Source organism: Chaetomium strumarium (assembly GCF_033439665.1).
Source record: "Chaetomium strumarium strain CBS 333.67 chromosome Unknown B0T15scaffold_8, whole genome shotgun sequence".
NCBI lineage: Eukaryota > Fungi > Ascomycota > Sordariomycetes > Sordariales > Chaetomiaceae > Chaetomium > Chaetomium strumarium.
In genome coordinates this window covers 1,017,591-1,031,060 of record NW_026944436.1, presented here as the reverse complement: position 1 = coordinate 1,031,060, position 13,470 = coordinate 1,017,591, and the positions used below count along the sequence as shown (strand labels likewise).

Here is a 13,470-nt window from a genome sequence, read left to right as displayed (position 1 = left end):
ATCCGATTGAATCATCACACCCGTCGCTCAGGCGGGAAGGGACTCGCCAAGGATGCAGTTGGGAGTTTGGGCGTTAGAGAACAGGTTTTCGCGTGTTTCCAACTGGGGCTACGTTACGGTTCGCCTTCAGAGTTCAGACAACCTTCCAAGCAAGGCCATGATCAACCGAGGTGCAAGAACATACCTACCTAGGTAGTATGTACTTTCATCCCGTCATCTACGGCATATTACCTACAGATTGACAGGTCTGAACGGCCACCGAAGCTGTGCAGATCTCAGCGGGTTCCCGGTCTCTCTGCATGCGTTGGCAAATGAAGCTGTTGGCATCCGTCTTCCTGTCCAACCTCGCGGCCAGTCATATCCAACTGAATTGCAGCAAGTCTACCTAAGCCCTGTGAGTCTGTGACCACATGTGCAGCTGCGGCACGCAAGCACAACTGCCCTGGCAACCAGGGGCATCGGTGCTTCAGTACCAGAGGCTCGGTAAGCATCCGCCTACAAACGCACATAATTGGACAACTAACCGCCCTGCCAGCTGATGTCCGGGTGCGCAACGGAAGGAGAAGCTGCTGAATCGGCGTCAGCCATGCCATCATAGGTAATAAGTTGCACAAGTCTACCTGACAATGTGCAAGTTTGCCTCAGACCCTCGCCTCAGCTGTCATTCTCTGCTGTTCCCCGATGGCCAGCTAAATCCGTGGGCCAGGCAGAATGTGGGGGCACGTCGGATCAAGGTCTGGACTCTTGAGCCACATCATCCTCAAAGATGTGGTACTAGAACCTACCTAGGTAACTTCCCTGTATGTTCAAAGTTACAACATCACGCCAATTTGGCATTGAGTGAACAGCACCCATGCAACCGAGCAACCATTTCTGCAACATAAATGTAGTTCTCATCACACCCATCAATGCAGGAGCCAAGCATGAAGGTCGGACCAGACTCATAACCGAAACTGGGTTCGGGTTCCATATCTGACCTAAGTTACACTGAAGACTGACCTCTCAGCTTCCAGCTCAAGGGCAAGCAAGTAGCAAGCCAAGTTTCCATCAAGTTAGAATACCCGCCAATAGACACGGATGATAGTCAAACAGGAGAACCCCCTCCGGGCTCAGTTGGGCATGATCCTGGCCGCTGCGATGACAGTCTGGCAAGAGTAGAAGAGTTAATCGACCGTTCTGAGGTGGGGAAACAGAAGAAATAGGATTCTGGAAAAGCAACAAGACTTGCATGTTCTTCCGAATAGACTGCAATGCACCCATCAGTTGTCCACGACTCCATGAGGTTGAGGCATTGCCAGTCAGCAAAGAGCTCAACCTTCATGTTGTCGGCTTCGATGCCGGTCAAGACCGCCGTGTGAGCCGAGTCGACTCTGTAACACCATATCTGTTGGTCTGCCTGTCCGGATGTGGACCCAACCTTGACAAGATTGGGATCGGTTGAGTCGCCATCCTGGGGGCAACCCTTTTCGTAGAAATTAATCACCCTGCGGCATGGTCAGAAGACGAAATAAAAGCCCGTTGCAACCGAATGCAAAGAGACTGTACACACCAGGTTCCCACGCCGACTTGGCCTAGTCCAACAACCAGAACAAGCGATGGTAGCATAAAGCGCATTGCAGCGGGGATTAGCGAGTTGATAGCAACAAATGAGGTTAATTTTCACAGCTAGTCTCTAGGTATCAGAGGCGGATGAGTGAAGGCAAAGGCAGATGAAGCTGCCAACACGTCAGGCTTTGTAGCCTGCAGCCTTGAAGCAAAGATGTCATCGGACGTCCCGCATACCTATTGCGGCTTCTCTTTTGCACAGCCCCTATTCTGCATGCAGTTGGCCTCTCCATTCCCAAACCACCCTTCCTCGCCTTCCCTGTATGACTTGATTCACCTAAGCTCATTCCCTACTTGAACCCTGATGCAACTCTGCTGCATCTTCCACTTCTCTCGCCTCCCTTACGTGATATGGCAACCGTGAGCCTTGGAAGGTCCTCCAAATTCACGTGGACTTCAATTAAGGGTCATGGTTGTTGGTACACTCAATGGTACTAGTACTCAGCACCGCATGGGCCTAATGCCTGGTGGGAGAACACGTGGGACTTATCATTCTCACTGTTGGCCGATTCAGTGACGGGGTATCGAGACCTTCTGGGGCAACTCCTAGACGTCATGACGAGGGCCTGCGGGAGCTACGCCCCAAAAACACACCACCCACCTGTAACCTGAAGCCATCCTATATGAAAGATATCACCAGCATGCTCCATGCAGTATTCCGGCTGATTATGCTTGTGCCTGGCCAGCATAGGCTAATACCTGACAAGAATTTTGACTGTCCAACAGTTACCGTACACCAGATCACTTCTACAAGGAGCAGGTGGAAAACAGCATGCACGTCTGCCAACGGACTTCCTCTACGTTCTGCATGCCGTCCGAGTCGCTGCCAGGAATAACTCGCCGATAGCGCTTCTCAGAGGCAACATGGAGGGATGTTGGTTTTGCCTGCTGCACGGTGACGTCTTGTGAGTAGTATGGCGCTTCTAGTCAGACGGGTACCCGATGGAAGGTTGGAGACACAAGTATAGACGTGTACTAAAACTATGACGAATTCCCCCCAAAGGCTCAAGCTGCGATTCGGGATTAGTTCTCAAGGAATATTTCGTCTCACAGCATCTCACAGACATTGGAACATCTCATCCTTCCGCAATCTCGAGCAAAAATGTTCCTAGTCAGTCTCTTCACCGCTTTGGTCTTGGGGGGTTCCCTCCAACCCGTCATTGCCGCCGATGTCTACAAGATGTGCAAAGACAACAAGTGCCAGAATTGCAGTGTCGGAATCACCAACGCTGGCACAGGCTACCCCAACTGCGTCACTTACGACTCTGATACCGTCTTCTTTAATCAAGACATCCCCGGCTCTGAAGGAGGGTAAGACGCAGGTCAAGCTCTTCTCATTTCCCCCAAACGGACATAACAGTGTCCCCCAACTAACATCTATTCTCTCACTGCAGAGGCTGGCGGCCTTACATCGACATTCCGGAGCTCGACGTCGGTTGCAGGATCATTGTCAAGTCCCCAGCCAACACGGATCTGCCGGGCCGCGGGTACCTGATAGCTAGCTTCAGCCAGCCCGCCTGCGCCGTCCTCGAGCTGGAGAAGACCTTCATGCTTCAGTTCTGCTGCGGCGCCGACGACTGCTCAGCGGCCGGTGCTGGCAAGGTCCGCCGCTCTGCCAAATTTGGTGGTAGGTATGGCTGGGGCGAGTTGCTTGATCTCAATGCCGCTAGCACTGGTTTGTACAGTCTCGCCCTCCGCGACGCCAACGGAACCGAGATCACTCCGGCCCAGATTGGTCCTCCTCATGAGTCCACCAAGCGCCAGCCATCCCAATCGGCAGCCGATCTTTTAGCTGTCCCCTCAACCAGAGGCGTCAAATCTAAGCGTAGCTGCCAGCAGAACTCCTGGAGGGCTGATGAAGGCAGGGCTGAGTACACCCGCCCTGCTGACGGCACACAGATTCTTCTACGCGCAGTCCGCGGGCCTGGACAGTTTCAAATTACCGAAACGCGGTCGCAGTCATTCACGACTTCAATGGACATTGGCTTTGCAGACGTCCTCTCGCTTGGCGTTGGCTTCGAAATGACCGAAACAGTGGAGGATTCCCAGGCGTACACCTTCACCGTTGGCGAAGGCCAAACCGGGGATGTGGGCTTTACTCCCTATCTCCTGTGCACCACAGGTACGTACTGACTCGCTGGGGAGAGGTAGATACTGTATACCAAGTACCGGTAATAACCATCACTGTAGGGAGCGGCAGCTGCAACGGCAATCAGGTCAGCGGTGAAATCTGCACCCCAAAGACGATTAAAAGGCCGGATGGATCTCTCATTCTGGACGGCATCTACAGTCTTGTCGTCCACTCCTGACCTTCTTTCTCGCTGACGGTGTCGCTAAATCTGGGACGACGGTGAGACAAGATGGATGTATGATCGTATTCTTCGCAGCCGGCGTTCTTGTAAACCTTAGTTAGTCTTTACATTGTCTCTAACTTTGTTTCAAGTGTTCGTTGTTTCTTTACAGAGGAAATTGCACGGTTCACTTGTGAAGTCGCTCTCTCTATAGTTACCAGTTACCACGAGTACTTATCTACGACCATAATGTCATGCACAAACATCAGAGGGCCGGGTGAGTTAGAAACAGAAGAATGGCCAGCATGCATCTGTCTTAGGTTTTTACGTTTTTCTCTTTTCTTTTAGCCGATCTAGGTTCCTTTAGTAGAACTCTTCTAGCTTTTCTAAGCAACTAACGTACATGATAAGCGAGCGACGCAGATAAGCGAGCGACGCACTTTCAGTGCGACGCGCCTCCTCTAAACTTTTCCACCAAATACTACCGCAACAAGCCATGCGTAGCCCCTCAAAAGAAGCCAGGCTTCTTTTAGCCCTCGAAGCTATCCAACAGAGCGAGAATCTCAGTATCCGGGCGGTAGCCAAGCTATACAACGTTCCAGAAGCAACGATTCGCCACCGGCGCAAGGGATGTGCTACAAGACGCGATGTTCTAGCCAACTCGCGTAAGCTCACGGATCTAGAAGAGAAGTCAATAGTTCAGTATATAACTGAGCTATCTATATGCGTATTCCTACCTAGATTAAGTGGTATAGAAGATATAGCCAACCACCTACTACGCGAACGCGATGCGCCCCCTATCGGCAAACGCTGGGCTTATAACTTTGTCAAACGCCAGCCAGAGCTCCGTACGCGGTATATATGCAAGTATGACTACCAGAGGGCTAAATACGAGGATCCACAGGTCATCAGCGAGTGGTTTGCACTTATGTAGAATACTAGGGCTAAATATAGGATTGTCGATAACGATATCTACAACTTTGATGAGACTGGGTTTATAATGGGTGTTATCTTTGCGGGTATGGTAGTTACAACCTCGGATGGGCATGGCAAGGCAAAACTAGCTTAGCCTAGTAATCGGGAGTGGGCGACTGTGATCTAGGGAGTCAACACCCTTGGCTGGGTTATCCCTCCGTTCATTATCCTAGCCGTATAGTACCACTAGAGTAACTGGTACCGGGAGTGCAACCTACTACTTACCTGGTGTATTGCAACCACCGATAATGGCTGGACTACCAATGTAGTAGGTCTGGATTAGATCAAGCACTTCGATTACCATACGGCACCTCGAACAAAGGGCATATACCGGTTGTTGATCCTCGACGGCCACGAGAGCCACCACTCAACCGAATTCGAGCTCTACTGCCAGCAGAACAACATCGTCACACTCTGTATGCCTCTACACTCTTCCTATAGGCTCCAGCCTCTCGATGTTGGCTGCTTTAGGCCACTTAAGCAGGCATACGGTCGCCAGATCGAGGGCTTAATGCGCATGTATATCAACCACATCAGCAAGCTTAAGTTCCTCTATGCCTTCCGAGAAGCCTTCTTTGCTTCTATGACAGAGAAGAACGCATAGGGTGGCTTTACAGGGACTGGCCTTATGCCATACGACCTAGAGCGGGTGCTTTCTAAGCTAGATATAAAGCTTTGTACGCCAACACCCCTAACCTCACGGCCCAGCACTATGCAACCCTGGGTCTTCCAGACACCATATAACCTACGAGAAGCCGACGCACAGTCAACGCTCATCAAGACTCGCATTGCAAACCATCAAAATAGCTCCCCAACTTCAATGTTGGATGCTATAGACCAGCTTGCCAAGGGTACGATAGCTATAATACACCAGGTGGCCCTCCTTCGGTCAGAGGTCTCTTCGCTTTACAAGGCCAATAAGGCACTAAGCAAGCGCCGGCGTGCCAAGAAAACACGTATGCCGCTTGGAGGTTCACTTACTATGCAAGATGCAAAGGATCTACTAGATCAGAACGCCGTAGGTGGGGAGGCAGTGCAGGAAACGCAGCCGGATGGTAGCGGTTCAGGGGGGGCTCGTACGAAGGTTCGATGCTGTAGGGTATGCGGCAGGCCTGGCCATAATGCTCGCACTTGCCAGGAGGCTGTAGAATCATCTGATTTATCTATTTCTGATGTAATTGTAGTTGGTTGCTAGCGTTGTTGTATTATAATTGAGGATAGTTGCTGTAGGGTAGTAGAAAGTGCGTCGCTCGCTTATCTGCGTCGCTCGCTTATTATGTACGTTAACGTATATTATTAACTCTTATAAGTTATCTTTTAATCTAACGTCGAGCTATTTAATTAGGTACTCTAGCCTTTTATTAACTGTTTGCAAGTCTAAGATCTCTTTAATGCCCTATTCCTTTTCTTTATCCTTAGCTTCGATATTCTTTATAAGTTATATATTGTTAAGCGCTAACGTACATTATCAGCGAGCGGGACATATCAGCGAGCGGGACACTCTCCACTACTTTATAATAACTACTCTCAATTATAATGCAACAACACTAAGAACCAACTACAATTACATCAGAAACAGATGAATCAGACCCTTCTGCACCCTCCTGGCAAGTGCGGGCATTATGACCAGGCTTGCCGTATATACTACAGCACCGAACCTTTGTACGACCCCCCCTAGCACCACTACCATCCAGCTGTGTTTCTTGCATTGCCTCCCCACCTATAGCCCCCTGGCCTACCACCTCCTGTGCCTCCTGCACAGTAAGTGATCCTCCAAGCCGTATACGTGTTTTTTTGGCTCTCTGGCGCTTGCTTAGCACCTTGTTGGCCTTGCGGAGCGAAGACACCTCTGCCTGAAGGAGGGCCACCTGGTGCATTATAGCTATCGTACCCTTGGTAAGCTAGTCTATAGCAGCTAACATCGAAGTCGGGGAGCTATTTTGATGGTTGGTAATGCGAGTCTTGATGAGCGTTGACTGTGAGTTGGCTTCTCGGGGGTTGTATAGTGTCTGGAAGACCTAAGATTGTATAGTGCCTGGCCGTAAGATTAGGGGTATTAGTATACGAAGCTTGATATCTAGCTTTGAAAGTACCCTCTTTAGGTCGTACGGCATAAGGCTAGCCCCTACAAAACCGCCCCGGATATTCCTCTTAGTGATAGAGGCAAAGAAGGCCGCGCAAAAGGTACAAAGGAACTCGAGCTTGCTTATATGGTTGATATATATGCATATCAAGTCCTCGATCTGGCGACCGTACGCCTGCTTCAACGGCCTAAAGCAGCCAACATCAAGTGGCTGGAGGAGGTAGGAGGAATATAGAGGCATATAGAGCGTGATAATGTTGTTCTGCTGGCAGTAGAGCTCGAACTCGGTTGAGTGGTGGCTTTTATGGCCATCGAGGATCAACAACCGGTATTTGCCCTTTGTCCCAGGCGCTATATAGTAGTCGAAGTGCTTGATCCAATCAAGGCCTACCGTATTGGTAGTTGTGACGAAACCACAGGCAGTCCTGCCTCTGAAAGGGTTCGCCGGTCGAAGGTATCTGCTGGTCGGACTGTAGGTCTCGGTGAAGCCAAAAGGTTCACAACAATGCAAGTCGCAATGTCTGCACAGTAATGTAGGGCTACTTTACTGCTTGTAATTGCTCACTGAGGAAGCTAGCTATCTGAATGAGAGGCAGAATGGTAGAACTATATACAGCTTCCTCCCCTAGGTATCCCGTACCTAGATCTCTGGAACATTTGGAACAATTGTCGTTCCCATTGTTCCATCTGGAACAACGTTCCTTGGCGTTGTTCCCCAGGAACAATCGTTCTTGGCATTGTTCCTGATTTCCCTAATCCTCATTGGTTCCTTCTTCCTCGTAATGATTGGGTACGGGCGCCGCCCGTTGACCATGCAGGTCGGCCCCCACCGGCCTCTGCAGGTTAGTTCATGACACGATGCCCCCTCTCCAGGGCTGTTCGTCCCGAAAGCCCAAGTCCGTTTCAAATAGTGCCAACATCCCACGTTGCAGGTATGTCATGTTGTTCCTCCTTCTTCTTCCTTAAGAAATGCTGACAAGATGTCTGGTCGCGTGAAGAAAACGAAATCGAGAGCGAAACCGGAATCCAAAGTCAAACTTGCCGAACGCAGCGACCTTTTATCCATCATTCTTCGTACTGCGACCATGGCGAAGAGTCCTTGCTCATACTGCAAGGCTCGCGGCCTTGATTGCAAGTCTTCCGCCGACGCATCCTCCGCCTGCTACGAGTGCGTTCGCAGTCATCAGTCTTTCTGCGATGCGCAAGGCGTTACTGTACAGCAACTCCAGCGCATCGTTTCCCAACATGATAAGTTGGAATCCGAGATGGAAAAGGCGGAGGCCGAGCGCGCGGCCCTTGATGCAAAGATCAATCGCCTGCGTCTTCAGAAACGAATGTGGTTTGAGAAGATGACGCGGGCCATCTCTCGTGGTATCGATACCGTGGAAGAACTGGAGCGGGTAGAGCGTGAGGAAGCGGAGGCGCTGGCAGCGGCGGAGTCGGCTTCTGCCCCTCCTACTTCGTCAACCCCTCCTCGATTGTCGCCAAGCTTTATGCCGTTGTGGGACTCGGTATATCCTAACGTTTCCTTGGAGCCTTCTCTGATGGTGGATTTTGGGTTGGTTGGCGGTGGTCCGTCGTTCTTATCCGAGCAGGGTTCCTCTGGTGAAACGACGTCTTCCCAAGGTGGCGGTGGTTCTTGATGGTGGCCAGGTCTTGGTTGTGCCTGCCGTGCGTGTCGTGTTATAGTGTGGCTGCCTGCAGCCGTTCTTTTCCTTCCTGGGGTTCTTACCCCGATTCTTGTTGCCTGTTTCCCGACAAATGAAATGGCTCAGTGGTGCAGCTTGGTTATCACACCCGAGTGAATGCTTCTGGGAGACTATGGGTTCGAATCCCATCTGGGCTTCTTCTCCACATGGGTCGCGTTACCGCGGGGTGACGCGACCCGGCCGGAGATTTTTGTGCTTCCCTCCTGGTCGGTCTGGGTTCTGTCGGTGGAACTCCTTTAGTTTTTCCGTGCAGTTGAGGTGTTCTGCTGGTTCCCATGAATTGTCTTCTGGTCCGAAGTCGAGCCATTTGATTAGGTACTCTAGCCTTCCGTTGGCTATTCGCGAGTCCAAGATTTCCTCAACGTCCCATTCTTCTTCTTCGTCCTCGGCTTCGATGTCCTTTGCAACCCGTGCGTTCCTGGGTGCTGGTTCGAGGAGCGAGATATGGAAGACGTTGGTGCGTAGCTTCATCGTTGATGGTAACGAAAGTCGGTAGTTGGATGTCGAAATTCTTGCGTCGATTTTGAATGGTCCAATCTTCCTGAAGTCGAGCTTCTGGCTTGGTCGTTTCGTTTTTAGATTCCGGGAGATGAGGTAGACCATGTCTCCTCTCCCAAGGCGAGGTCCCTCGAGCCGATGTTTGTCGTAGTACTCCTTCATCCTGAGCCTGACGAACTCGAGTTCTTCCTTTAGTATTGCATGCAGCGCATGCATTTTTTCTGCCTTGACTTTTGCCCTGGGCACCGTGACATCTGGTCCCTGGCGCAAATCCGCTTCGTAACCAAAGTTCGCGAAGAACGGAGTGACCTTTGTTGTCTCCGTTGGCGTTGTATTGTATGCAAGCTGTGCCGCTGGCAATAGATCAACCCAGTCGTCTTGCTGGAAGTTGACGAACGTCCTGAGATATTGTTCGACGATCTGGTTGAGCCTTTCTGTCTGGCCATCTGTCTGCGGGTGGTATGCTGTTGAAAGCTTGCTTTTCGTGCCCAAACGCTTCATAAGCGCTTGCCAAAACTTTGATGCGAATTTGGTGTCTCGGTCTGTGATCCATTCTTCCGGCCACCCATGAACTGCTGCGATGTGCCGATAGATCGTATCCGCAAGTTGCTCTGCTGACCATGATTCTTTGTATGGGAAGAAGTAGCTCCACTTGGTGAGTCGATCAACCACAGTGAGGATGCTGTCGTACTTCGTTCCGGTAGTCGAGTCTTTCGAAAGTGGTAGTTTGGTGATGAAATCCATCGTCACCGAACTCCATGGTCGTTCTGCAACTGGCAATGGTTCCAAGAGCCCGTATGGTTTGTGCCGTGCCGACTTGCTTCGATTGCAGAGGTCGCATTCCTGCACAATGGTTTTGACCCTGGTCCTGAGTCCTGGGAAGTCGTAGTGTTGCCGAACCTTGGCGACTGTTTTGGCGATTCCCATGTGTCCTCCGAGTTTTGACTCGTGGATTGTCCTGATTAATTCCGTTTGATCCTGTGGTGCGACGTAGGCCTTGCCGTTGTACCATAACGCTCCATCTCTCCAAGAGATGCCTGCCTTCTCGTCTGCATCGTTCTGCTTCCGGTCTTGGAAGTCTTTTCCTAGCCGTTCTTCCCTGAAGACTGCGCAGCATTCTTCAAACGGTTGCAGAGGTTGTGTGCCGGGATCTTCGTCCTGTCGTGGAAGCGTGTCGTCATCGAGATCTTCCATCGGTTGGGGAGCGTGCCGTAGGGAACCGTCTGGCTGTTGTTGAAGTAATGGTGGCGAGGCTTCTGGTTGGCTGTTCCTGAAGTGATCTGGCCTCCTGCTCAACGCATCTGCCCGTGCGTTTTCCGAGCCTTTTTTGTAATTGATTTTGAAGTTGAACTCTGAAAGGAATTCTGCCCATCGAGTCTGTCGTCCGTTCAACACCTTGGTGGTAGTGAAGTACCGCAAGTTCTTGTGGTCTGTATAGACCTGGACTTCGTGGGTTGTGCCGCTGAGGTATGGTCTCCATTCTTGAAAGGCTTCGATGATGGCTAGCAACTCTTTGTCGTGGATTGGGTAGTTGAGTCGTGGTCCTTCGAGCTTTTTCGAAAAGAATGCAACTGGGTGTAACTTCCCATGTTCATCGCGCTGGCCAAGTTGTCCTCCGATTGCATAGTCTGATGCATCGGTTTCGACCTCAAATGGCTTCCGTGGGTCTGGCAACCAGAGCACTGGATCGGCGATGATTGCGTCGCGGATCTTCTGAAACGCTTGTTCGTGCTCGGCTTCCCACCGGAACTCGATGTCTTTCTTCGTGAGTTCGTGCAATGGTCGTGCAAGGTCGCCAAAGTTCCTGATGAACATTCGGTAGAAGTTGGCGAATCCGATGAATCCTCGCACCTCTGTCGTCGTTGTTGGTCGTGGCCATGTTTTGATCGCTTCGATCTTCGCTGGCTCCATCCTGATTCTGCCAGGCGAAATTTCGTATCCAAGAAACACTGTTTTCGTAACATGGAATTCGCTCTTGTCCTTGTTGACTGACAATTTATGCTCGTGGAGTGCGTTTAGCACTGCCCTCACGTGTTCCTTGTGTTCCTCGAGTGTTTTGGAGAAGATGAGGATGTCATCTAGGTAACAGACTGCGAATCGGTCGAGGAATGGGCGGATCGCATGGTCAACGACCGCCTGGAAGGTTGCCGGTGCGTTTGTCAATCCGAAGGGCATTACGAGGTACTCGTAATGGCCGTAGGGAGTGCGAAACGCTGTCTTCCATTCATCCCCTTCCTTGATGCGAATGTGGGCGTACGCTGTTGGAAGGTCGAGGCGAGTAAAGTAACGGGCGCCTGCCAACTGGTCTCGAAGCCGCGAGATAAGTGGCAAGGGGTACCGGTTCTTTACCGTCTCTCCGTTCAGCTGTCGGTAGTCCACACACATCCGAAGCTTCCCATCCTTCTTTGGAACGAATAGGACTGGGTAGCCCGCCGGTGATGTCGATGGTCTGATATGCCCTATCTTGAGATTCTCCTCAAGATATCTCCTTAACTCAGCATCTTGTTTTTCGTTGGTGTGGTACACCTTGAAGAACTTCAATTGGGCTCCTTCCTTGAGTTTGATTTCGTGATCCCAAGGTCCATGGTCTGGTAGCCCCTTAAGATGCTTTGCTTCGAACGCCGGGTGTCCTTGGTATTCCGCTGGGATTTTGCCCGTTTCCGCGTTCTTCTCTGTACTCCGGTAGTACGAGAACTTGTCTCCGGCCGTGATACTGGCCGCTTCCCTCCAGGTGACCCAATCCTGGAATTCAAATTCTCCGGTCTCATCGATTGAGATGACAGCGATTTCGATGTCGTCTGTGTCTCTCTGAGCCGTGCGAGGGCATCGTCGCAAGTGGCGTCGTCTCTGGCCTGGTCTTGCCGATTCCCGCTGTTCTTCCTGGTGACTGCCGCCTCTTCCTGAGTCCGTAGTGCGCTGCCTGGCACTGTCCGTCTCTTGCGGTGGATCCATAGGGGCCGCCTTCCGGGGCGATCTTCCCTGCTGCGATCCGTCGTCTGCGCTTTCCATCTCGTTGGTCGGATACGGCCTCTGTTCCCGAGGTCGTAGGTGGCCACCTCCCTTCCAACTGATGTCTGGGTCGTAGTCTCGATGCCATGGGCGTCCTAGAATCATGTCCTTCTTAGGCCCCATTTCAACAATGTCAAACACCACTCTGGTGGTTTTCCCTTCCACCGTGATCTCAAGTGGTTCCGTTTCCCGTCGTACCCATTGGGTGTCGAATGGTCCTTTAACGATGTGCTGTTTCTTCTTGATCCTCCACGGGATCCTAAGTCGATTGACAAGTGTTGGCGAGATGAGGTCGACCTGAGATCCTCCATCTACCAGTGCCAATGTTTGGAATCCTTTCCAGTATGCCATAACCCAGATTCTGTCATCGGGCTTGTCGTTCTGAATCGCAGCGGCTTCCTTTTTGCTCGCTGGGAGGTCGTAGATCCTTTTCCTTGCGTGGTTCTTCCTGCACCCGCGGATCTGTCGTTGTTGTGATGGATTTAGTGGTTTCCGGGCCCCTCGGAGGGCCCTGAGCCGTTTCCCAACTCCGTCCTGGCGTCTGGATAGGCGTCCCCATCCTCCTGTGCCTCTTGGTTGCCGTCCTGCGGTCCAAGTCTCGGGAGTTCTTCGAATAATTGTCGAATTTCGTTGGCTCTTCTTCCTTCCTCTCGTCGTTCGCGAGGCGTCATCCATCTTCGTGTATGTGTCTTGCGTTCGTGATGTTCTTGGAGCTTCGCTTGCATATGGATTAAGCAATCCTGGCTCTTGCACTGTCGAGTGCTATTGGGCCACCGCTGGCAGTCTTCTGGCTGGGTTCTTCGCGGTGTCACCCTGATTCTGTCGTATGCGTTGGTCCTTTCGACCTTCCATAGGGACTGGTCGGCGCCGGTCCCTGCGTCCCAAACCCACGGGACTGGTCGAGGTTCTCCGTTTTGGTCGGTAGGCCTGTCGGGCCAAAAGTCGTTGTCGAATTTTGATCGAAAATGGTATCGGCATTCGTGCGCGATGCACTGGAACCATGGGACGTAGACGTGGTCGTATCGCTGGGGTTGGAGTCGAAGTGCGTCTTGTTCGTGGGGTTCGTAGCGCGGGCCGAATCCAATCCAGATGCGTACCGCGTTGCTGTCCCCGACGCCGTTGTACGGCTTCTTATTCCAAAAAGTGTCCCAATCTTGTGGTTCCTGCCCCTTGAGTCTTCGCTGGTTCTGGGCCTTCTGGTATTCAGCCTCGGGGTTCTTGATTCCATTATTCCCCCTGCCCTGGCTTAGGTCCTGTGCTGGTCCATCCCACAAGTTCGAGTGGTGCTCTTCCTGGACCC

The 13,470-nt window shown here is 51.6% G+C and overlaps 2 protein-coding genes and 1 non-coding gene across 3 annotated transcripts; 2 read left to right on the top strand and 1 right to left on the bottom strand.

The window, feature by feature from the left end:
• Positions 1 to 996: 996 nt before the first annotated feature.
• On the bottom strand, positions 997 to 1,748 carry B0T15DRAFT_325568 (uncharacterized protein). The gene is made up of 3 exons (XM_062864109.1): positions 1,550 to 1,748; positions 1,229 to 1,484; positions 997 to 1,145 (listed from the first exon to the last, which is right to left on the bottom strand). Exons 1-3 carry the CDS (start codon positions 1,612 to 1,614, stop codon positions 1,110 to 1,112), a joined length of 357 nt encoding a protein of 118 aa, XP_062717643.1. The 5' UTR covers positions 1,615 to 1,748; the 3' UTR covers positions 997 to 1,109.
• Positions 1,749 to 2,548: 800 nt separating this feature from the next.
• On the top strand, positions 2,549 to 4,244 carry B0T15DRAFT_544888 (uncharacterized protein). The gene is made up of 3 exons (XM_062870108.1): positions 2,549 to 2,916; positions 3,000 to 3,727; positions 3,796 to 4,244. Exons 1-3 carry the CDS (start codon positions 2,708 to 2,710, stop codon positions 3,912 to 3,914), a joined length of 1,056 nt encoding a protein of 351 aa, XP_062717642.1. The 5' UTR covers positions 2,549 to 2,707; the 3' UTR covers positions 3,915 to 4,244.
• Positions 4,245 to 8,722: 4,478 nt separating this feature from the next.
• On the top strand, positions 8,723 to 8,800 carry B0T15DRAFT_t214. Its single transcript has one exon. It is a non-coding gene; the product is annotated as a tRNA-Ser (tRNA).
• The last annotated feature ends 4,670 nt before the right edge of the window (positions 8,801 to 13,470 follow it).